This window comes from Thamnophis elegans, chromosome 3 (genome assembly GCF_009769535.1).
Source record: "Thamnophis elegans isolate rThaEle1 chromosome 3, rThaEle1.pri, whole genome shotgun sequence".
Lineage (NCBI taxonomy): Eukaryota > Metazoa > Chordata > Lepidosauria > Squamata > Colubridae > Thamnophis > Thamnophis elegans.
Window position 1 is genome coordinate 122,571,034 of NC_045543.1, and position 23,881 is coordinate 122,594,914.

The 23,881-nt window shown below is 38.5% G+C and overlaps 2 protein-coding genes across 2 annotated transcripts; both read right to left on the minus strand.

Moving 5' to 3' along the window:
• Nucleotides 1-3,251: 3,251 nt before the first annotated feature.
• Nucleotides 3,252-5,671, minus strand: LOC116506233 (granzyme A-like). Its single transcript, XM_032213881.1, has 3 exons — nt 5,603-5,671; nt 5,223-5,486; nt 3,252-3,410 (listed from the first exon to the last, which is right to left on the minus strand). The coding sequence occupies exons 1-3, from the start codon at nt 5,669-5,671 to the stop codon at nt 3,252-3,254; spliced, it is 492 nt and encodes a 163-aa protein (XP_032069772.1).
• A 12,640-nt stretch (nt 5,672-18,311) lies between these two features.
• LOC116506235 (granzyme A-like) lies at nt 18,312-23,040 on the minus strand. The gene is made up of 5 exons (XM_032213885.1): nt 22,975-23,040; nt 22,388-22,526; nt 20,905-21,040; nt 19,780-20,046; nt 18,312-18,464 (listed from the first exon to the last, which is right to left on the minus strand). Exons 1-5 carry the CDS (start codon nt 23,033-23,035, stop codon nt 18,312-18,314), a joined length of 756 nt encoding a protein of 251 aa, XP_032069776.1. The 5' UTR covers nt 23,036-23,040.
• Between the last annotated feature and the right edge of the window lie 841 nt (nt 23,041-23,881).

Consider the following 23,881-nt stretch of genomic DNA (forward strand, 5'->3'; position numbering starts at 1 on the left):
GCTTATAAGGTCAGAAGTTGGGCAGAAGGAGATGGCCTGTCTTCCATTAGGAGAGAAAGGTGAATGAGCAGTTATTTAACTATTAAATAGAGATCTTAGGAAAGTCTGAAAGGCCATATATGTCATTCTACAAAATGAAAGGACTTTTTTTTGGGGGGGGAATGACAGATATGCTCCCCAGTTACCAAACTTCGATGAAATAACAACAGGGCAAGGCTGTTCTTGAAATAAGATGAACACAAGGAAGTTTCCTGTGCTTTCCAATTAGGCAGACTATTATGGCATGTATTTTGAGACTGCTTTCCTTCCACAGCTTTGAATCTGAATAGGGAACTTGCTTTGAGTTTTGCACTTGTTATCCAAGAGAGTGTATCTGTAATAGCTTCACTAGATGTGACCCATAAGCATAACAAATGTAAAAGAAAAGCAAAATACATTTGCTGTCTAGCTGGTATTTGGTTTCAATTCCATTTAAACTATTAAGTATCTTTCGTGTGTAGCTTTCTATTTATAGAAAGCTCAGCTAAAACTTGAAAATAAATTCAGATACCACAAGTTCTTTAGCCAATAAAATACACCAAAAAGGAAGTGGCAAATACATTCTTGCATGGTATCCACCTAACTGGGCCAGTTTTCCAGCACCCAGATCACAATCACATGATCTCGGGGCACTGCAGTGGCCAGAACCTAAAGACCAATTATAAGCACCACAAATCAATGCCATTGAAAATTGAGAGGGATGTTGAATGAACAGTTGTTAAATGAGGACTATACCTCCTCTTGTTTCCTTTTCTTCTCCAACTGTGGATCAGAATGGAAGAATTTTGCAGATGGCACTGGGCCCAGAGAGAAGCAGAATGTTTACTGTTGCAACTGATGGCACAGCTGGTGTCAGGAAATATGGCAATGTGTTAGCAACTCAGTGACACCTTTTGAAGTGTGGCTGCGTTTTTCATAAAGATCCATTATATTTGTGTTGATTTTTGTAAGAAGGTAGCACAAAGAGCTGCAAAGAATTGTAACAGGAAATAGAAAGCTATGCATGCTATAAAGCATACACCGTTCATACAATAAGCTTTTTCTATCTGATATCTTTGGACAATACCATAAACTTGCTGAAGGTAAATTTAGGTTATTCTGGTTTAAATGATGTATAAGCCAGCAAATCCTGCAGCAAATCAAAATCTGGAAGACGGCAGTCCCAAAGGAGGCTTTTTTGGTATTTCTTTGGAAGACGTTTCACTTCTCATCCAAGAAGCTTCTTCAGCTCTGACTGTATGGTGGGGAATGATTTATATTCCTTGCAGACAGCTGGACATTTGCATCCTTTTAGAGGGTCTTTGAAACACTTGGAGGTTTACCTGTGTCTTCAGAGTCACCTGAGTAGTGCTCCTGGTTCTTGTAGTCTGCCATCTTTTTCCTCTGGAAATCCATTCCTACTCCCCACCATTCAAAGGGTGTTCATCCCAAATTGTATAGCTAAAAGTCTTTAGAGATTCTCAGTCATCTAGGTCGTGGTTGTCCCAGAGGTGCTTTTTCAGGAGGCAACTTGACTTTCTTGTTTTTTTTCCTTTGGAAGACGTTTCTCTTCTCATCCATTTCATACCTCCTGAAAAAGCACCTTTGGGACACCCATGACCTGAATGACTGAGAATCTCCACAGACTGCAAGATGGCAGATTTTGTCATGACTGATACCCAGCATCAGAGCTTTGATAACACTGCTGTGCCTTTCATCTATCCAAAGTCATATCCTACTCCGGTGAGCAGATTAGATTGAGGGGATGGTGACTGATTTGAATGAGATTTTGAATTGGTATTAGTAAATTGCTGTATTCCATTGTTTTGATCTCTCCAGAGGAAGAATGGATTAAAATGCCACATAATATAATATGATGTGATGCATTTCTAATGTGTGATATTGTACACGATTCAATGTGTTATTTTTACTTCAGCATTTAATTAAACAGAAGTGGAAGTAAGTGGTGGGGAGGAGGAAGCTTCAGGTATCAAAAAGAACAATTTAAGTTCTTTTGGATGACCATCTAAAGGTCCAAAGCTGTTTTTGATTTCTTTGGGCTGCAAACTCTTTTTGGACATATTGATAGTACTGGACTATGGATTGCAGTCCTTGCCACTCAGAGTTGTACTTGATGCAATCCTAATACGGATGCAATTTCTGTATTACAGCCCCAAACTGACTAGCTTTCCGTGCTTTAGACAGAGGGAGGGCCACCTGAACTGAGGGGCCCATCTTGTCAGTCACTTTATCTTGTTTGTCCATGTGGTCAACTGGTAAAATGCAGGAATGATTTATCATTGCCTTCTCTCGTGTGGTATGAAACGTTACTTTTTCTATTGTCGTTGGGCTAATCATCTATCTCTAGCTTCATCCTGTATCACTGCTATGCAATGTAGGTGCTTGCTTGCTTTAGCGGAGCCAGTGGGATGATCTTCATGCATTGGATAACCCTGCTGGGAATATACACTTGGTCTATACTGCTGGTGTTCCTTGCTCATCCTTCCTAGGAACATCCCCCTAAATCTCCTCACTTCAGTGGATTGTGTAACACCTAATTGTGCACAGAAAAATCTATTAAACTGGCCAAGATTCAGTGGAACCACAAAAGAAAATGCCACATTCCCTGAGACTGTCAAGGGATGCTTTTGGCAGTGGTTCATTATATTGTTGAAAACGCTGTATCCCAGGTCCAGGAAGCCAACATTCAAGATGATCATGCTGAAGATTTCACATTTTTTTCAATCAATCAAATTTCTTTTGGTTAAGCAAATGATGCTTAAGAGACAATTTATTGGTACCAACAAATTTGCTGCCAGCAGTGGGAAAACTACCTTAGCATTCATTGTTTTCTTTTTGCAGGGTAGATTTTTCAGTGAGCAGGTAATGCAAACGCTGGGGGCCAATAAACTTTCTAAGCAGAAATTTCTATTTCATACTCAAAAGTGTTTACTTTTTGTAAAAAATACTTTTTTTTTTTTGCCAGAGAATAGAAACCTACTTTAGTACCAATGGACTGAAAATTAAAACTGGTCTGGAGAGGCTGAGTTTTCAGGACCAACCTCAAACATTTACAGTATACAGTCTGTAGCCAGTATAGCTAGCATTGAATAAGTTCCCATCATTGTCTTCTCCGTATGTAAAAGGGAAGTTGTAATGCAGGGACCAAGATGGGAAAAGGGTTACTTAAGCAATCACAAGCTAAGAGAAAAGCTTCCTCAAATATTGTTCAGTCACGGTGAATTTTCATCTATGATGGTCTTTATCCAGGAGATATAGGTGTCTGTGAGCTGAGTATAGATGCCAGGATATTCAGGATGGTCACATTTTTTAACAAAGGAGACAATGCCTCTTTGATGCTCGTTGCATATCAATGGCCCACCGCCATCACCCTGAGAAAAAAGACAAACAGGGTGTGTGTTTCCATTCACAAAAGCTAAGACAGCTCTGCTGATGTGTACAGAAAAGTAACCGTAATTTTTTAATTTGTTTAACAATTTAAATGTATTCAGTTTCAAAGAAGCTCAGTAATTTTATTTTGCACAAATCTCATTTCTCCCATAAAATAAAAAGGGGCAGAAAAGGTTGCTTCTCCCATACTTACGACATCTCTGCACCACTTCTGGGGTCCTTGGAGAAAATAATAATTTTAAAAATTCACTGGTGGAAGAAAAAAGTTCCCTAGACCTAAGACACATCACACCATAAATGGGGATGTAATGTGTCATGTTCTTAATTTAATGAATTCTGAGCAATATGCAACACTGGCTTAAAAATGGCAGGCAAGGTCAAGTGACCAAAGTCCCACCCATTTTTAATAGGCAACATCTCACACATACTAAAAGATAAACATAAAGGTTCCTCTCGCACATATCTGCTAGTTGTTTCTGACTCTAGGGGGCGGTGCTCATCTCCATTTCAAAGCCAAAGAACCAGTGCTGTCCAAAGACGTCTCTGTGGTCATGTAGCTGGCATGACTAAACGCCGAAGGTGCACCGAAAGCTGTTACCTTCCACCAAAGTTTCTATTTTTCTACTTGCATTTTTACATGCTTTCGAACTGCTAGGTTGGCAGAAGCTGGGACAATTAACAGGAGCTCACTCCGTTACACGGGGCTAGGGATTCGAACCTCCGAACTACCGACCTTCTGATTGATAAGCTCAGCGTCCTAGCCACTGAGCAACCACGTCCCTCACACATACTACAGACAGGTAAAAGGGGATGGGACTTCAAGTTCCCCATTTGATCCACTGTTTTGAGGCCAAGGATTGTTGCTGTGGATCATCCTGCTGATTTATCAGCCAAAGAGCCAGATGGTGTAGCTCAAACCATGTCTTTCCTCACGTGGTGGTAACAGTTTTGAACTGTTCCTCTATGAGTCCTTACACATGACTAAGCCTTCTTCAGTTGACCAGCAAAGGAAAAGTTTATCTCCTCTATTTCAAAGCGGACAGTCTTGTATCTGAAGGGCTCTCAGATCCAGTCCAATGTAAAAGAAAAGAAATATCCTATAAGAAGAGATAGTGGGAACCTGACACTTGGATTGTTTGCACATTAACAGCAGACACTGCAATGATCAGAAAAGTCCCATAGTCAGCCACTTTCACATAGTGGTGAAATCAACAGTATTATAACTTTCTCTTCTTAAATTCACAATGTTCTCATGAGGATATATCTTTCTGCATAAAATAATGTACAATTTTTGGATGAACATTTGCATCAATTCTTTTATTCTAATTTTTGAAAAAGGCATTTCCTACTATTTAATATGTAAACAATTTTGGAGCCTCCCTCAATTCTGGTGGACTAGTGGCCATCCTTGTCTCTGGGGATAGTAGCAATAGCAATAGCAGTTAGACTTATATACTGCTTCATAGGGCTTTCAGCCCACTCTAAGCGGTTTACAGAGTCATCATATCGCCCCCACGGTCTGGGTCCTCATTTCACCCACCTCGGAAGGATGGAAGGCTGAGTCAACCTTGAGCCGGTGAGATTAGAACCGCTGAACTGCAGATAACGGTCAGCTGAAGTGGCCTGCAGTAATGCAACTTAACCACTGCGCCACCTTGGCTCTTAAGATAGTGTTCATACAATGGCGCCACAGCTAAAAAAGTGGGTTTCCTGACCCCTTACTCTCCCACAACCACATGGGGTCTATGGAAGTGATATGGCAAGCAACCTTAATCTGCACAGAGTTATCTTACCACACATAAATCCTTCCCACTGTTCTTCTGTCCAGCACACACCATCTTCTTTGTCACCACAGGATGAGAATTATAATGTTTCTTGTCATTGCAAACATTTCTGTCAATGATGGTGACGTTAATTGCACGGAATTTCTTAAATCTCCTCCTCTTACTAGTAGTTCCCCATCCTTTCACTATGCAGGAAGTTCCTGCTTTGATATCATGGGTAGAGGTAGGAATTGGAAGGGTGTTTATTTTAAGCTTCGTTGCCATAACATGAAGCTGGTAAAATAAAAGAGAAATAGCTAATTTGAATTAATAGGTTTTGATAGAGGCTGATGATTCTGCCACTCTCTAATCTATCTCAGATTTGTGGGAAATTAATCTTCTTTTCTTACCAGTTGATGCACTTTTACACTCCAATAAAAGGGCTTATTTGGGGTCCGAAGATGAGAGCTAAATCTCATATTCCAGTGCTGAGATAGGTAACTCTTTTCTACTATAGATCAGAGATAAATCTTTCCTCTTCCTTAATGCTGGGACAGGTGAAATGAGAAAATATGGGAAACCAATGGAGCTGGAGAAAGAAGTAGGTAAAATGGAAATCTTGAAAACTAATTTGGCCTACAGTCCATGAATTCCTTGCCTGGCTTATAGCACACCCAAAATAACTGATGGAATCCAAAACTGGTTCCAGATAGCACATTGGTATTTCGCAGAAGAGAGTAAGTACTTCCGCAGAGAAATACCTCTAACATCCCCAGAATATTATAGCTATAAATGATCCCTTTTGAATGCCTGCTAAGTGAAGGAGATAGAATTAAGTTGAGTAGTCATACGAAACAACACACAATACATTTTTGATAATGGAGTTTTAGCAGACCTACCATGTGAAAACGTTTGCTGTTACAAATTGCCCTGCTATTATAGTTCTTGATGCATTCCCAGGAAATTACTCTGCAGTCTGAACAAGCAAAAATGCTCTTGAGTGACAAGCAGGCCTGTACCGCCCACTGTGGAAGTTCCAATTTTGGGATCTTGTTGAAGTTGAAGTATTTTTCACTTCCATTTTTCCATTTAACTCCTCACTCTTTGATTCTTATTTTAATTATGTATTTTGGCTTCTTGGCTCTAGTAATTTTGAAGTTTTTAGGTTTTTCAAACTATCATTATACGGTAATGATCATTCCTGATTTGCTAAACCTTATTGGTTTGATTATTTTATTAGGTTATTGTTTTATAAATTGTAAATAGATTTGTTGTGTTTGGTCAAGAGCCAGGAAATAAACATGTATAAATGTTAATTACACATTGCTGAAGGATCATGCTCATATCAATAAGCCCAATGCTATAGATTCTTTTTTCTCAGAACGTTCATAATCAATGTACTGATTTACCTTCAAAAGCATGATATCATTTTCAAATGTTTTTGGATTAAATCCTGGGTAAAAAAAGATTTTGGTAATGTTTATAAATCTTTTCCTTCATCCTTAATTATGGCTTGTCTTCCAACACCAATATATGTTTCTTCACTCCTAAAAAGATAAATTAGAGTATGTAGTAATTCAATATACGGTAGCAATATTTGTCTTCATATATGTGTCCTTCCTCCTACTTTCATACAATGTTTATCTTTGGGCATCTTCCCCAAACATCTCTCAATGTTTGAAATGCCACTTTACACAGCATAATGCCAACCACATGTCTGCGGGACCATAACTTCAAGCATCTGGAATTAGTAGTCACTATCAAAGTACTATTCCAAGTCCTTGGGAAGGATTTGATAGGTGGCAGAAATACCAAATCCAGCCTGGCTGACTATGCAATGAACCATAATAACAGCAACATTAACAAGAATAATTGTTTGTTTGCATAGCTAATGTTCACACATTGATAGAGGTTCTTGTAGCGGTCAAGATTAACTATGGGCCAGAAAAAAAACCTTGGAGTGATATAGATTTAGCAATGTAAATATGATGAAACCACAAGAATGGATTTCTTTTTTTACAGAAACATGACATTGGAACATTATTCTTCCAAAAATGTCAGAAGATGAATCTCACTTTCCTTTCTTCTTGGAGTTTATCTTCCACGTCACATTTCTCGCTTACAATGGGATTTCTATTCTCTGTGATTTATTGACTGATTAATTGATTGATAGGTATTTAGCAATTGTGTTTTTTGAGTCGAGTTAAATCCTATTGGGGGTGTGTGTGTAACTCTTTCTAGCAATTTATATTAGAAATCAACTCTAGATATCTGGTTGGAAAATGTCTAATAGGCTTGCCTAAAGGATGCCTAAATGGATGCAATGGCAAGAAAAAAATTTGAACAAAATGTGGATACTCACGGAAAGCAATGGGCTGCTGTTAACACCCAATTGTGTTTGATCAACGTTCCTGCACATAATAAATGTTTGTGTTTGATGAGACCAACCACATATGGTATTGTGTGTTCTTCCTCCTCAGATAGATCTGCAGATTGACCTATGAGAAAAGCCAGTTGGATCAGGTTGAACATCATATAATTATGAACTAACTATTGAAGAGCTCCATTCACTGACCGTAATCATATGCAAGGAAGAAAGCAAATAAAGATGATGACACTAGTTCTGCTTCTGCAGTTTTCATATTTACGGTTAAGTTTCGGCTCCTAGAATTTCTCTGCACAGTTTAGAACCCTGCCAATCAAAATTTTAAATCATGTAGCGAGCCCGACAGAGAAACTTTCTGATGCAGAAATTACTATGCATGTGCAAAGGGTGACAGAAGAAGTTAACATTAAAGCACTTATTCCTTCTATCATTATATGTATTTACAGTAGGATATTTTTCCATTGAGGGTATTGTGATTTTGAATTTCATTTCACTGTCTGACATTTTGTCATGGGAGGTCTAACAAAATGAATGTTGAGGAGGCTTGTCCGTACACAAAATGGCAGTCAGTGGCAAACCTGCCATTTTATTGAAGGAAACATGTGAAGTTGCTTCCTGTCATAGGAGGCTCCCTCTCCCTCCTCAGTTTACTTTTTTTTAGGACAGGGGCAATAGAAGAGTGGGACATCATTCTTTGCAAGACAGTGGAGCCAACCTGTTTTTAAGCAAAATCTACATGTTTCACATGTGTGATAGTTATAATCTTTAAGCCAGTTTGAGCTCTGGAAGAATAGGGGCTGCCACAAAGAAGAGGGAGTCAAACTATTCTCCAAAGCACCTGAGGGTAGAAGAAGAAGCAATGGGTGGAAACTAATCAAGGAGAGAAGCAACTTAGAACTGAGGAGAATTTCCTGACCAATTAATCAGTGGAACAACTTGCCTCCAGAAGTTGTGAATGCTCCAACACTAAGTTTTTAAGATGTTGGATAAACATTTGTCTGAAATGGTATAGTGTTTCCTGTGCAGGCAGGGGTTTGGACTAGAAGACCTCAAAGGTCCCTTCCAGTTCTGTTATTCTATTCTAATACTATCAGAGAGAATGCAATAAAAGTGTTTTGCATTTGGATATGCAAAATTCAAATGTCTGAATAGCAACCTCAAGTGCAAAATGAGTGGAAACTCTTTAAAACTTTATTGAAATGCTTTTCTATTTTGGAGAGAAACTATTCCTTTGCTCTAGGTGTCAGCAATAGCAATAGCAATAGCAGTTAGACTTATATACCGCTTCATAGGGCTTTCAGCCCTCTCTAAGCGGTTTACAGAGTCAGCATATCGCCCCCAACAATCTGGGTCCTCAGCAGGATCCAATGCTTTTATCAAAATAATCAATCAATTAGAATAGAGCTGGAAGGGATCTTGGGGGTTTTCTAGTCCAATCCCCTGCTCAAGCAGGAAATCCTGTACAATTTCAGGTGGACAAGTGGCTATCCAGTCTTTTCTTAAAAATCTCCAGTGAGGAAGCACAACTTCTGAAGGCAAGTTCCACTGATTAATTGTTCTCACTGTTAAGAAGTTTCTCCTTAGTTATAGGTTGCTTGATTAGTTTTCATCCTTTGTTTCTTGTCTTGCCTTCTGGTGCTTTGGAAAATAAGTTGACCCCCTCTTCTTTGTGGCAGCCGTTCAAATACTGGAATACAGCTATTATATCACCCCTAGTCCTTCTTTTCTCTGTGATGAGAGGGCGGCAGACATTTCCACTTCTTTCATATAGCCATGTGACATCACAGAGCATGCTCAAAGGGCATGAAATTTGCATCATGATTCCCTTTGCTCCTCTCCTGTGGTCACCTCTGCCTTAGAACAAATCCCTCCATGTATCATTGAGGCTTTGAAAAAAGGCTTTGTTTTAAATCTTTTAAAGCCTTGTTGGTGCTAGAAGATCAGTTGCTCGTTGGAGATGAGCATGAAGCTGGAGCTGGTGATGAGAGAATCTTCTGTTTGAGAGGTTTCGGTTTCTTTAGATCACCTTGTTCCCATTATGCTCCCATTCACCTTTAAACCAGTGTTTTTCAACCTTTTTTGTGCAAAGGCACACTTTTTTCATGAAAAAACACGAGGCACACCACCATTAGAAAATGTTAAAAAAATTTAACTCTGTGCCTATATTGACTATATAAAAGTAATTTTCCCACGGCACACCTTACACTATGTCACGGCACACTAGTGTGCCGCGGCACAGTGGTTGAAAAACACTGCTTTAAACAATTGCTGTTGCACAAAGGCAAAGTGAGGAAAATATATTCACAAAATAGCACTTACCCCTCTGGTTTTTGAGGAAGAAAATGGTAATAGAAAAGCACAAAAGAAACAAAAGCTCCATAGGTGCTACTCTGAGTTTGCCAACAAGATATTCAATATATTGAACACATAAAAAAACCCAGGATTCATTTGCGAAATGCATTCTTGGCAAGTTTAGAAATATTCACTGATAATAAAAAGCCTTTGGAGAAGGAGGTATCATTTTTAGGCACCAGAGTTTAGCAAGGTGTGCAGTGGTGAAAGAGAAAGAAATTAGCTGTCACTAAAAATTTTTTGTTGTCACACAAAAAAAGGGTAGGTTACAATACTGTAGGCGGAACACTAAACCTGGAGAAAGACTGAACAAGTCTACTAGAGGCCCACATGATTGTGACATCAACATTCTGTTGCTTCAGCCACTTCTGGAATTGTGTGATGGGATGAATGTTCATCATTCTTTGGGACAGATCTTTGGAAGATAACTAAATCCATCAGGAAAACTCTGGAGGAAGGGTACTGTCCCCAAGGCTTATATGGTGCATTCCATACTGGGACAACAGGTGACTGACTTCTTTCAAAGAGAGCTTATTGTAGAAGTTCACCATGTACATAAAAGGAATAAACAGTTATTCTGTTTTCCTGAGAATTGTATACTTGAACCCCATTAATAGCATCTTAATTTATACATTCTAGTCTATTCTAACAACTGGTGGCTTTGTAGCAAGGACAAGCTAAAGAAGGTGGGTTCATGTATAGTAGAAATGCAAATAGAGATTTTTTACATTATTTTGTACTGTGTTCTTCTATTTTCCTGTCATTTTCAAAGCCTCATTATTTATTACTTGACAGTTGGTGAGAAGCAGATGAGGTTGGAAGACTAGGCAAGCATAAAACATTTGCACAGAAAGTTTCATTTCACGGTTGTGCAACCTTTGTTTGAAACATTGAATGATGAAGATTTCTAACTGCAGAAGAAAACTGGTTCTCACATCGCCACACATAAAAGTGGTGTACAGATCCATAAGAGTCTCAAATGATAAAGGACTCATGTATGTATATATGGTAATTTTGCAATTCCAAGGTACCTCCAATTATAAGAGAAGTCCAATTATGTTATTATGCATTTAAAAGCCATTCCCAGCACAGAAATTCATTCTTCCAAATGCAAAAAATTGCCACAAGCAAACACTGGATTCATAGCCCTGTGCCAGCTCAGCGTAGCGGTGGAAGTGATGTGCCAGTGCCTGGAAACTGTTAGGGTCTGGATGGGAGTGAACAAACTCGCACTCAATCCTGACAAGACCGAGTGGCTGTGGATGTTGCCCCCTAAGGACAGCCCAGATAGTCTGTCCCTAAACCTGGGGGGTGAAAATTTACTCCCCTCAGAGAGGGTCCGCAACTTGGATCTGCAGTTGACGTTAGAACATCACCTGTCAGCTGTGACCAGTGGGGCCTTTGCCCAGGTTCACCTGGTGCACCAGTTGCGGCCCTATTTGGATCAGGAGGCACTTCAAACAGTCACTCAAGACTTGACTACTGTAATGCCCTCTACATGGGGCTGCCCCTGAAAAGTGTTCAGAGACTACAATTAGTCCATAATGCAGCCGTGTGAGCGATACTGGGTGTACCAAGGTACACCCACATTACACCTATCCTCCGCAAGCTGCACCAGCTCCCTATCGGTCTCCGAGCGCGATTCAAGGTGCTGGTCATTACCTTTAAAGCCCTACATGGCCTAGGACCCGGATATCTGCGAGACCGTCTTCTGCCATATACCTCCCAATGGCCGATAAGATTGCACAGGGTGGGCCTTCTCCATGTGCCGTCAGCCGGACAATGTCGGCTGGCGGCTCCTCGGGGAGGGCCTTCTCTGTAGCTGCTCCGACCCTATGGAACGAACTACCCCCAGAGATCCGGACCCAACCCACTCTCATGGCCTTCCAAAAGGCTATCAAAACCTGGCTATTCCGGCAGGCCTGGGGCTGCTGACCTCTTGACCTAGGTCCAGCCCCGATTAGACTGGGTGCATTAATCTGTTTTCCTCCTTTTTTTTTAACTCTTCACTTTTAAAATTTATTTTCTGTAAGCCGCCCGGAGTCCTTCGGGATTGGGCAGCCTATAAATTTATTAAATCAAATCAAATCAAATCAAATCAAATGGACAATGACAACAAAAGAACCAATAACAATGGACTTCCTGGGAGGAGCCTGCTGGTGGGCAGCAAAAAATCAGCTGCCTCCGAATTCCTGGCTACGTACCTGTTTAGAGGATCTTCCATCTGACGTCTTATCAGGTTTTCTTATCCTTCAGGCAAGAAGGAAAGAAGAAATTGTTTTGCTGGCAAATGCTCTTCGATTTTTGCAGCTTTTGTGCTTGCAGGGAAAGGGGGGCTAGCCCAAGGCAGAACGGCTGTCCGTGCTGGGAATTTCAAACTGCCTTGTGCAGGACAAGTAGGTCTCCCCCACTCAGTTCAAAGTTTTGTTTGATTTAATCTTATCACGAGCTGAATCCGTTTCCGTGGACAATAATTGTTTATCAACATTTTAGCTTCTTTTCTTTTTCTCCTCCGAAAAATTATTTACTTAGAGGCTTTTAAAATGGCGCCGAGCAGGCTGGTTTCTCCGGTAATAATGAACACTTTTTGTTAATTCTCACAAGAATTCAAAACAAAGAGATTGCTTATCATATGTTTTGGTTTCACAATAGGCCAGCAGAAGCTTTTTTAGTTTCATTTCTACAAGAATTTTACTCCTTCATTAACTTTGCTTATCTGGAAGTTAAATGGTGATGAATCTGCTGAACGGTCTTGTTACAATGTTTACTCACTGAAAGTTTTGCCAAGCCTTAAACTTCAAAATAAAAGGGGAACTCAGCCTCTTTACTTAAAGCTGCATATTCAGGCAATAGAGTTTTATTAACTGCAGGCAGATAAATTTTGAAATGGCTTCAAAACCAAATATTAACTTGAAGTCGTAAATTTTTTTCTTATTACTATTCAAAATACCAGCTTCAATTTTGTAAAAGGCTTTCTTATCCAGCTGCGTTACAAGATGGCGATTTTATAGCTTCTGCGTTTGATATAGGACACACTCAATCAGCTCTATTCTCCTGAAGACTTCTCCTTATTAACTGTTAAAAGTCTATAAATAGTATCCCATTTAAAACCGAGGGGAGCAGAGACTTTGTTTGTTTGCTTGTTTGTTTGTGCGTTTTTATAATGGCTCCCAAATCGAAGCAGTCTAAGCGTTTCCTTAATAATACATCTCAAGAAATTGTTACAAAATCGCTGCCCTTGCCTCCCACGCCCTCTACTGGAGATCTCTTAACGCAAGAATTTCTTTTTGAAACCCTTAAAGAGTTCAGACAGGAAATTAAACAACTTTTATCGGACTTATATGATAAACTGGATGCCAAGATTGCTCAAACAAGGGAAGATATGATCAGAGTTATGACTGTTATGACAGACTATGTTTCTGAAATGGAGGACAAATTGGAACTTTTGGAAAAAGCTAATTCTAATTTGACATCTAAAATTCAAACGTTACAACAGGAAGTTGAAAATGCTCAAAAACAACTCGTTATGATAAATTACAATAAGACTGCGTTTGCAATAAGATCAGAGGATTGCGTGAAAAGGAACAGGAGAATTTGAAACAGACCTTTTTTGAGGCTTTCAGACGTTCGGTGGGAAGTCCGGGATTTAACTTTGATTGGCAGATTCAAAAAATTTATCGCCAGAACTCGTGTGTAGCAAAACAACGACAGCTTCCGAGGGACATAATTATATATTTCACCACAAGAGAATCCAGAAATGTGATAATACAGAAGTTCTACAATAACAGGCTGCGAATCGATGGACAGGACTTGATTGTTTTTAAAGAAATACCATCTCAAATATTAAGAGCAAGGAGAGACTACACTTTCTTAACTGAAAAACTCAGAGATTCTCAGATACAATATAAATGGGAAGTGCCATCTGGTATCACAGTCACATTTGAGAACCAAAAATATCGTCTCAATTCTGTTTGCGAAGCCCGAGATTTTTACTACAAAACTCTGAAGGCGGGACTTCCTGATTCACCCCGGACTTGGAGAAAGACAAGGAGAAGGAGAAGATAAGCAGCGGGACACGTGGCTACAAGGCGGAGGGTGTTGCTTTCCCCTTCCGGAAGGGCAGAAGAGTAAAGAATAAAGATCCAGCTATGCCTTTAAAATACTTCTTAAATTTTTAATCTGAATAAAATTTCAGGACTCCTGTCTGGTATAAAATGACAAAGCTGTATACCGATGAAGAGATATTGAGACTGAAATAAGCGGTGCTGAATTTGGACATATGTTGTATGGGACTTATATAAGACTTGTTTGAATCTTAATTTAAACTGCGCATGATCTATTCTTTGGGGCGAGGAGCGCGGAGATCGTAGTTTTCTTGGATTGTGGTTTGGGATGAATGGAGTCGGGTGGCGTGGGGTAGATGGAAGGGTAGTGAAAGTTCAATTAGATTACCTTGATCCAGAATGTAAGCTGATTTTTGTATAAATTGTTATTTGAATACAAGGTTAAGAAAGATTATCTGGAGAGTCTACACGAGGGTGGAGTAAATATGAGAGGAGCAATGGATGAGGATAAAATATATATGCGGACACGGGTAAAGGCAGGATGGGAGGTATAAAATTTATATGCGGAAGCAGGTAAAGACATTGTTTAAGATTTTAAAAATAATGAGAAGCTGAGTTTAATGTTAGAGAGTTTATTGACTTCTCTTTCTTGGGGGGGTTTCCCCCTTTTTTTCTTTTTATTATTCTTTTCTTTTTTTTTTTTAAAATTATTATTATAAAAGTAACTTCTAATCTATTTGGTTTCAATATACTCCAGACTTTGCTTGATAAAGAAAGATGCCGGGAATGGGATCTGGGAAGTCAGAAGGGGGTCAGGGGGGGGTTCAGGGGGTGGGTGGGGGGGAGGGTGGAAATATAGACTCAATTTTCAGAACAATGAATGCACTTGGATACTGTTGCTTTTTTTCCCTTTTTTTCTTTTCTTTTTTCTTTTCCTTTTATTTTCTTTTGTTTTAGTACAAAACAAATAGACCAATGAATACTAGAAATACACCGAAGCGAGGTGTAGAGGGAAAGAAGAGGGGGGAATTAAGAGGGAGTGAGAAGGGAATGTAAGGAGGGTGAGATGGTGGGAAGGGGGAAAGGAATGGCTGAGGGGGAGGGGAAGTAGAAGAGGGATTGTTGGAAGGGAGAAATGAAAGTTGGAGGGGTAGAAGGAAGGGTGTTGTAGGATAGAAGTGTTAAGAGTTGTTTATTGCTTCATTTTTTTAACTGCACAGTATTTAAGTGATTGTATAAAGGAAAATGAAAATGTAATAAAAGATTAATCTTGAAAAAGAACCAATAACAAGATGGTTTGCAACAAGGATTTATTCTGCTTTCGGGAAATAAGCTACCACTTCATTTGTGATAAACATGGGAATAACTTTATCTAGCAGATTAAGTGTACACACAGAAAAATAAAGAGAAATAAAAGGCTGGAAAAGATTGTCTTAAAGGAATTATAATGAATGAATATAATTAAAAAAATGTCAACATCAAATGATAATTCTATTAATTGCCTTGTATGACACTATTCATCCAACGAGAATATTCCTTTGTCAGAAGGGTGTAGACACCAGGATAACATTCACATCCACATCCTATACCAAGGAAACAATGCCTCTTTGTTCCCCTTTGCACATCAAAGGACCACCAGAATCGCCCTGCGCAAGGGAGAAAAAGGGGTGGGTGGGGAGAAGAGAAATTTTGCATTATTTGCAGTAGTCGTATTTAATTGATTTATTCACTAAATCTCTATGCTGCCCATAGGACAGATACAGTGTTTCCAATTTTCCAATTTTGTCTGGCTGAGAGGGCCCCCCTGCAAGTGCCCCATTCAGGTGTCTGGAGAAAGGGGGCCAGAGCATGGTTTCTCAGTAGGCATCCCTTCACTCTAGTATACTTTGACCCTCCAAGGCCAGAAGTGGAGAAATACGCCCATCCTGGTCACAGAATCAACCTTCTGCCCTGAAGCATGTAAAAAAAGTGGCAGGATTTTGATTGCCTGATTTTGGCTTTCATATTGACTTTTTTTCACAGTCTGCAACCCCCCCCCCCAAAAAAAAAGACTGAGTGTCTCTCTCTGTTCTTTACCTCTCTCAATCAAGCCTATCTTGCAGGGGTGGGAAAAGATGGGAAAAGGGAATCCTTGATGAAATCCACAGAATAGACAAGTAAACCTAAATCTAAAATGGCACTGTTTAGAAAATAGCTTTATTTCTGACCGTACATATAGTTGTCCTTATTTCACAATTCCAGAACATGAATTTAAGCCAAAATATATATTTCCCCCACCTGTGAAGGAGAAGTGGAGGGGAGAGGAAATAGGTGCGAGTGTTTCTGTGTGCATATATCTGTGTGTGTTTGTGCTTTAGCTCACTCCCATCACTGCTTTCTTGATGAGGAAATGACCAAATACATTTAGTTGCCTAAAGATACAATCTATTCTGCAAGTGTGAATTCTGAATAGGTGAAGAATGTACCCACATTTCGGCAGAAAAATGCCAGCTACACTTCAGGCTAGTGTTCTGAAAAATTAACATTCTCTGGTGCCCCCTCCCCACAAGTGCTCAAAAGGGGTGTTTGATTTCCATCAGCCTCTGTTAAACTTCTTTTAAATGTCTTGTTTAGCTGTTGATCAAGTTCATCAAAAGCTTTTGATGAGCTGGGATCCTCCTAGATACATTCCCCTACATAACGTCCTATTTCCAATAGTTGCATAGTTGCTGTTATACTGTAACCTTAGAAGTTCTAACTGAATTTATAATGTTTAATGCTATATGTTTCTATTATGTTTATACAATAAATGGATATTAAAATGTATTCCCTGCTGGTGATAAGCTTGGCTTATTAATTTCAATCTTAAAATGAGGGTAGATCAGGTATGGTTGACCTGAGTTTCAAAGGAAAGAAGGTAAAAGCTCTGCAGTTCTACTCTCATTTTAAGATAATTGGATCTCTATTCTGTTCAGCTCTATTGAGGATTACCAACTTTGGAAAATGATAAAAACGGAAGCAGGTAAATTTACTACGCCCTTTATCAGTGCTAGGTGCTACTATTGAAATGCTCCACAGAGAACGTTGGAAGCCAATAGATACATTATGAAAGGTTCTAGACAAGTCTGCTCTGAGGTTTGTATTGTTTTGTTTTAACTTGCAGAGCACATTCACATGATTTTGGTGATACAATCTGTCAGCTGAGAACACTTTCAGTCCACTTATTCAGGTCCAGCCCTCACTAGATGAACCAAAATTGTTAACCCTTTCTCCTCATCCTATTTGTGACTGGATTGCAAGTCCTATCACGTTTATCATAAGCATTTGGTTGCCCCTATACATATCCTGGAGGAAGTGTATACAGCTCTCTGTTTTAATTTCTCCCCAAATCCTTAACAAAAGTCAAGATCACTATTTGACTTCTTTCTTCCAAGCAGTGCATGAAAAAAAAAATTGAGCTTTTTGGCTTGGTGTCTTCTCACTTCCTCCACCGTATGTTTATCATATATGTCACGCCTTGCAGATAAACTACTCTTGTAGTCAATCCCCTGCCTCATATCATGTAAGACAAATGGTTGTCCAACCTTTGTTTGAAAACATTGAATGATGAAAACTTCTAACTGCGGAAGACAAGTGGTTCCAATGCTTTCAAGTGCTCTCACATCGCCATTCATAAAAGTGGTGTACAGATCCATAAGAAGTCTCAAACGATAAAGGACTCATGTATGTTTATTTGGGAATTTTGCAATTCCAAGGTACCTCCAATTATAAGAGAAGTCCAATTATGTTATTATGAATTTAAAAGCCATTCCCAGCCCAGAAATTCATTCTTCCAAATGCAGAAAAAGTCTGAAGTTTGCCACAAGCAAACACTGGATACATTGCACAAATGAAGAACGACAACAAAAGAACCAATAACAAGATGATTTGCAGCAAGGATTTATTTTCTTCTGCTTTCGGGAAATAAGCTACCATTCCATTTGTGATAAACATGGAATAATTTTATCTAGCAGATTAAGTGCACACAGAGAGAGAAAAATAAAGAGAAATAATTTCTAGAAACTTGTGCTTAGCTTTTATAAAGGAAAAGAAAACTTTGTTAAAAAAATTGCATTTTAATAGAAAACCTAAATACCCAAATTGATCAGTTATCCTCTAGATGAATTTATCTGAAATTTCTGTTACTTTTAGCTGGCAGGCTCAATGATTTTGTGTTGGCTGAGTATGGTGTGCCTAGTCAAATACATCTGGAGGGAAAAGGCTGGAAAAGATTGTCTTAAAGGAATTATAATGAATGAATATAATAAAAAAGAATGCCAACATCAAATGATAATTCTATTAATTGCTTTGTATAACACTATTTATCCAACGAGAATATTCCTTTGTCAGAAGGGTGTAGACACCAGGATACTTAGGCTTTGCACATCCTTTACCAAAGGAAACGATGCCTCTTTGTTCCCCTTTGCACATCAAAGGACCACCAGAATCGCCCTGCGCAAGGGAGAAAAAGGGGTGGGTGGGGAGAAGAGAAATTTTGCATTATTTGCAGTAGTCGTATTTAATTGATTTATTTACTAAATCTCTATGCTGCCCACAGGCCACAGAATCAACCTTCTGATACAGTGTTTCCAATTTTCCAATTTTGTCTGGCTGGGAGGCCTCCCTGCAAGTGCCCCATTCAGGTGACTGGAGAAAGGGGGCCAGAGGATGCTTTCTCAGTAGGCGTCCCTTCACTCTAGTATACTTTGACCCTCCAAGGCCAGAAGTGGAGAAATATGCCCATCCTGGTCACAGAATCAACCTTCTGCCCTTAAGCATGTAAAAAAGTGGCAGGACTTTGATTGCCTGATTTTGGCTTCCATATTGAGTTTTTTCTTACACTCTGCAAACCCCCCCCCCCAAAAAAAAACTGAGTGTCTCTCTCTGTTCTTTACCTCTCTCAATCAAGCCTATATTGCAGAGTTAATGGGGTGGGAAATCTAAATCTAAAAATGGCACTGTTTAGAAAATAGCTTTATTTCTGACCATACCTATATTCTTGTCCTTAATTCACGATTCCAGAACATGAATTTAAGCCAAATATATATTTTTCCCAACAACTTTGAAGGAGAAGTGGAGGAGAAGGAAATAGGTGCGAGTCTTTCTGTGTGCATGTATCTGTGTGTGTGTTTGTGCGTTACCTTACTCCCATCACTGCTTTCTGATGAGGAAATGACCAAATACTTTTAGTTGCCTAAAGATACAATCTATTCTGCAAGTGTGAATTCTGAATAGGTGAAGAATGTAGCCACATTTAGGCAGACAAGGTGCCAGCTACACTTCAGGCTAGTGTTCTGAAAAATTAACATTCTCTGGTGCCCCCTCCCCACAAGTGCTCCATCGATAAGTACAAAGTAGTCCTTGACAGTTTATTTAGTTCATTCAAAGTTGCAAAGTTCATTTAGCAACTGTGCGAAGAAAGTTTGTAAAATGAAGTAAAATTTACTTAATAACTGTCTGACTTGGCAACAGAAATTTTGGCTTCAGTCAGGCTCATAAGTCAAGGACTCCGTGTACTTGTTAAAAAAGATTCATCACATATTATAATGCTGCCAATCTAGAGGGATATATAATTCCAGATTTTTTTTTGCAATTGACTTTATGATGGGAAGATTTTATTTTTTACAATTGTTATATTGGTAGTGTAGGACTTCGATTTCTTAGAACATAGAAGCGTTCAAGTAGGATTACTCATTTGTTCAAATTCTGCTTTTGGTATATTATTTTGAATTTCAAACATTCAGAGCAGGTAGATAGATATACTTACAGAACATGAATCCTTGCCTCCTCTCTTGTCACCAGCACAGACCATATTCATTGTCACTATTGGATTGGAATTATAGTGGTTTCGATCATTGCAGATGGTTCTTGCAATGACAGTGACATTAACTTCACGGAGGACATCTGATGGTCTTTGACTTTCAGTAAGCCCCCAGCCAGCTACCAGACACTGTGTTCCTGCCTCGACGTCACCATACTCCTGGGGAAGCTTGACGATGGCAACATTCTTGTTAAGTTTTGCTTGTTTATTAAGCTTAAATGAGACAAGAGGGAAGACAAAATATAATAATCCTTACATGTCAATATGATGTGTAATGCATCATATGTTAGACACACCTTGGAGAGTCATCCTATCTCAGCCAGACCTACATTACAATGTAATGGGTCTAAGAAGCAACATTTAACCATCTGAGCCCTTTCCAATAAAAACAAATTATAATAGTAACAACATTAATACTTTGAACTTCTTCAATATGGGCAATTTCACATCTGCTGATCATTTATATAGAAATAAGAATTCCTCCCTCCTGCTCTCCATCTCTGAAATGAAAGGGAAAATCATTTTTTCCAACACATAAGTGTGAGAATATTCTTTATTCCACTGCTGCCTCATCAGTGGTGGTTCCTATGCCAATGAAATGGTCCTGAACTGTTAGGCTCCTCATATGGGCTGCTTGTCATCCCTTTGAGGTAGGCCAAATCAACAAAAAGAGTCAATAATTGTTTCTTTTATTCTCCCTCCATTCTCAAGGCTACAGCTAAATCTCTTGTATACTGCTTTCTGCAAGGGAATGTAAATTAATTGAAACTAATAAAATTAATTGTATAGCCCAACCCCCTTGTAGCTAGGCAACTCTGGCTCTGCCTCCGAAATTAAAAATACCTTAAAATAAGCAAGCCAAACCGTAGTTTCAAAGCTGTAATGAAAAATTCTCCACTGGCCCCACCACCATGGTAGCTAGCAGCAGGTAGCTGAATTCGGCCCCCCATAACAAAGGGAGATCCCAAATATGGTTGTAAGTTAAGGACTCCCTGTATCCATAAAGAAAGGAAAAATGCATCCTTGCTGTTCTTCACATGTATATTTTTATGTATAACCCTTAGAATATACCTGTAGAAGCATAATGTCATTCTCGTTTGTGACACTATCATAGTATGGGTGAGGAAATTTCTTATTAACTTTGAAAACTTGTTTTGTTTTGTCTTCTTCTGAATGAATTCCAAGAATAACTTCAGTGTCTTTTGTTCTAAAAAACAAAGAGGGTAAATAGATTGAGTAAAGTTCATTTGTAGCAAAGATAATATGTTATAATCTCAGCTAAAGGATATCAAGTTTATCATTTGGCAGTTCAATCTTCCGTGTTTTCTTCAGAAGTAATTCTACTGTATTTAACATTGTTTATATCCTGGCACATAAATTTAAAATTTGGAGACAGCAGGCTTTATTTCAATTTTCATTGTAGTATTATTTCAACAGTGAAAGTAAATATATTTGATAGAACATGCAAAATACTTCCAATGGCTTATTTCTGGCTATGTTCAAAAATAAATTACAATACATGAATATTCACACCTATAATGGATATTCGGGAGGTAGAAAATCAAAGGGAGGTCAAATTATTTGCAATTTTCAGAAAAACAAGAACACCAATAATATGCAGGGAGGCTTGTGCTATTAATGTCATGCTTTGCTCTACACGGAATAGAAACAATTGGAAGACAGCTTTTAAATTCTCTAATACCATCTATGAAAGTTGATTCCAAACTCTGGCTAGTAAGTATGCCAGCACAATCTTGTCTGCTATTTTATCAAGGTTTTTGGTGTATCCCAGTTTCTCCCTATTGTGGTTTATGGCCCTTCATCTGGCTAGACCCCAACCGTAGGTGTGTGTGTGTTTGTGTCTGTGTGTGATCAGAATTATTCTTATTGGGTTTTATGATTATGGATTTAGAAAAAAGTTTGATAATTTTGCATATGGTAACTGTGGTGAGATTATTGCATGCAAGAGGTTGGGAATGTAATGAAATATTTCCAATGGAAGTTAGGATTATAACATTAACTGTACTTGAAAAAATAGCAAAGTCTTTCCAATCTAGATACAGGGAAAGAAAAAAAAAAAAATCTTTTGAAAAGCTGGTACCTTACATAGAGAAGAAAGAAGAAAAGATTAAATTGACGATTTCGTCATTTGGGAATTAAAAAAGGTCAAAGAGAATGGTGAAAAAATAGTGATAATTACTTGATAGATAGAAGTGTATTTTCTTTCTTTTCTGTTTTCCCCCCCTTTCCTATTTCAATCTCTTTTTGTACGTATTCATTGTATTGAAAAATCCTAGTAACATATAGGTACATACGCATACACAGAGATTGGATTTCTTTCATTCATTGTAACCCCTGAATTTAGGCCAAGAAGCTGGTAGTGAACAACTTACCTAAAAGACGATACCCAGCTGACAATTTTGCTTGGGTTGAAACCTTAGGTTTTGTTCATCCCTAAATTGCAGGACTATGTTATGCTTGAATGAAATATATAAAGATATAAAATATATTTAAAAATAAATAAATAAAAACCTAGCAAAACTTCTGAACTTACATTTCGCAGTGAGCTGCTGTTAATACCCAGTTTGGTTTGATCAGGGTCCCCCCACAAAGTGCTGGGTATGGGATCTTGGCCATAAAAGGTCTTGAATGTGGAATTGATTCTTTTCCTCCATAGATCTCGGCACAGTGATCTAAATAGAATGAAGAAGACAAGCTAATCATGAGTCACAAAATACAACTTTAAATTAATCCATTAGCTAAGGAGGAAAAGGAGCCAATACAACATGGAAATGTTTCATCATACAATGCTCACAGTTTGTGTTATGGTGACTTATCACTAACTGATCAGAGCAATCTTTTTGTTTTTTGCACCTATATACACATTTCACCCCTTTAGATTGCTTTTTCTAGTATCTCTAATAAAATTACCCTCTTAACAACTGTAGCTTTGAATCTCTCCTGTGGTCTTCTATCACTTCATCCTGAAGGAGAACTGAGCTATTTCCTCTTCATCGCGGTCCAAATTCAAGGAGAAATCCATGCATTTGACACAAACTGTGTAGCTTCTCTTCTTACCTTTTCCTTGATTGTTCTGAAGTGACATTATCAAGAATGAAAGAAGTATAATTTAGCACTTACCTCCTGGAATACCGAGGAGAAAAATCACAACGGTGAACCACATGCCCATTGGAAGAAACATCTTTTCTTTTTTTGTGTTTCTCCATGTCAAAGTACAGAATGTACAGTATATATTGAGGAAGATAAGGAAGTGGTTATTTTTCATACTTAACTAACATGGTTAATGAGGTGGAAAACAAAAGATGAGAATACTTAAGTTTTCATGTCTGCATTCAACTGTGTATGAGAGATTTCCTCTTTATTTTGAGAAAAGGTTACATTAATAAAGAATATTTCCCAGTCTATATACATGCAGATAAAATGTTTGATGTGTGGCTGATCCTCCAGCTACAATGAAGACATTCCGTAGAACTCTTATTAATTCGGCGAGTGATGATTCTGCATGGACAATTTTGATGAAACAAAAGTCATTCTAAATATAACTTGTTTTATGTGTCTTCTTCTCCCATCATTTCCATTAACAAAGACAACTCCAGTTTTTCTTTTGAAATGCTTCAGTTTCAAAATGATAGCCCGATTGTTATAGAGTGACTATCCTAAGCTCTAGTATTGCTGCCATCCATGGAATATGTTTTGTTTTTGGAAGGATTTTTCATTACTCCTCTGCCTCCTGGCACCTTTGCTCATCTTAAGCATTTCATATCCATTAGAAATCAGGCATTATAGCATCTTTATAGTCTCCTCTCTATCTCCTCCTAGAAAAAGTTAGTGTCTGTTTATATTCATGAAATTTCCATGCTGTCGATATTTATATAATGTAGTTCAGAAGGGCTTCAATAAAGCAAGCAGTGCTATACCCCCACGTCTGTTATCAATTTAGAGCACATACATAGGAATGCTTGTAAGCATTCAGAAAGTTTTATGCTGGTCATTTGAAGATCAGATTTGCCATGTTGGCCAAAATGGA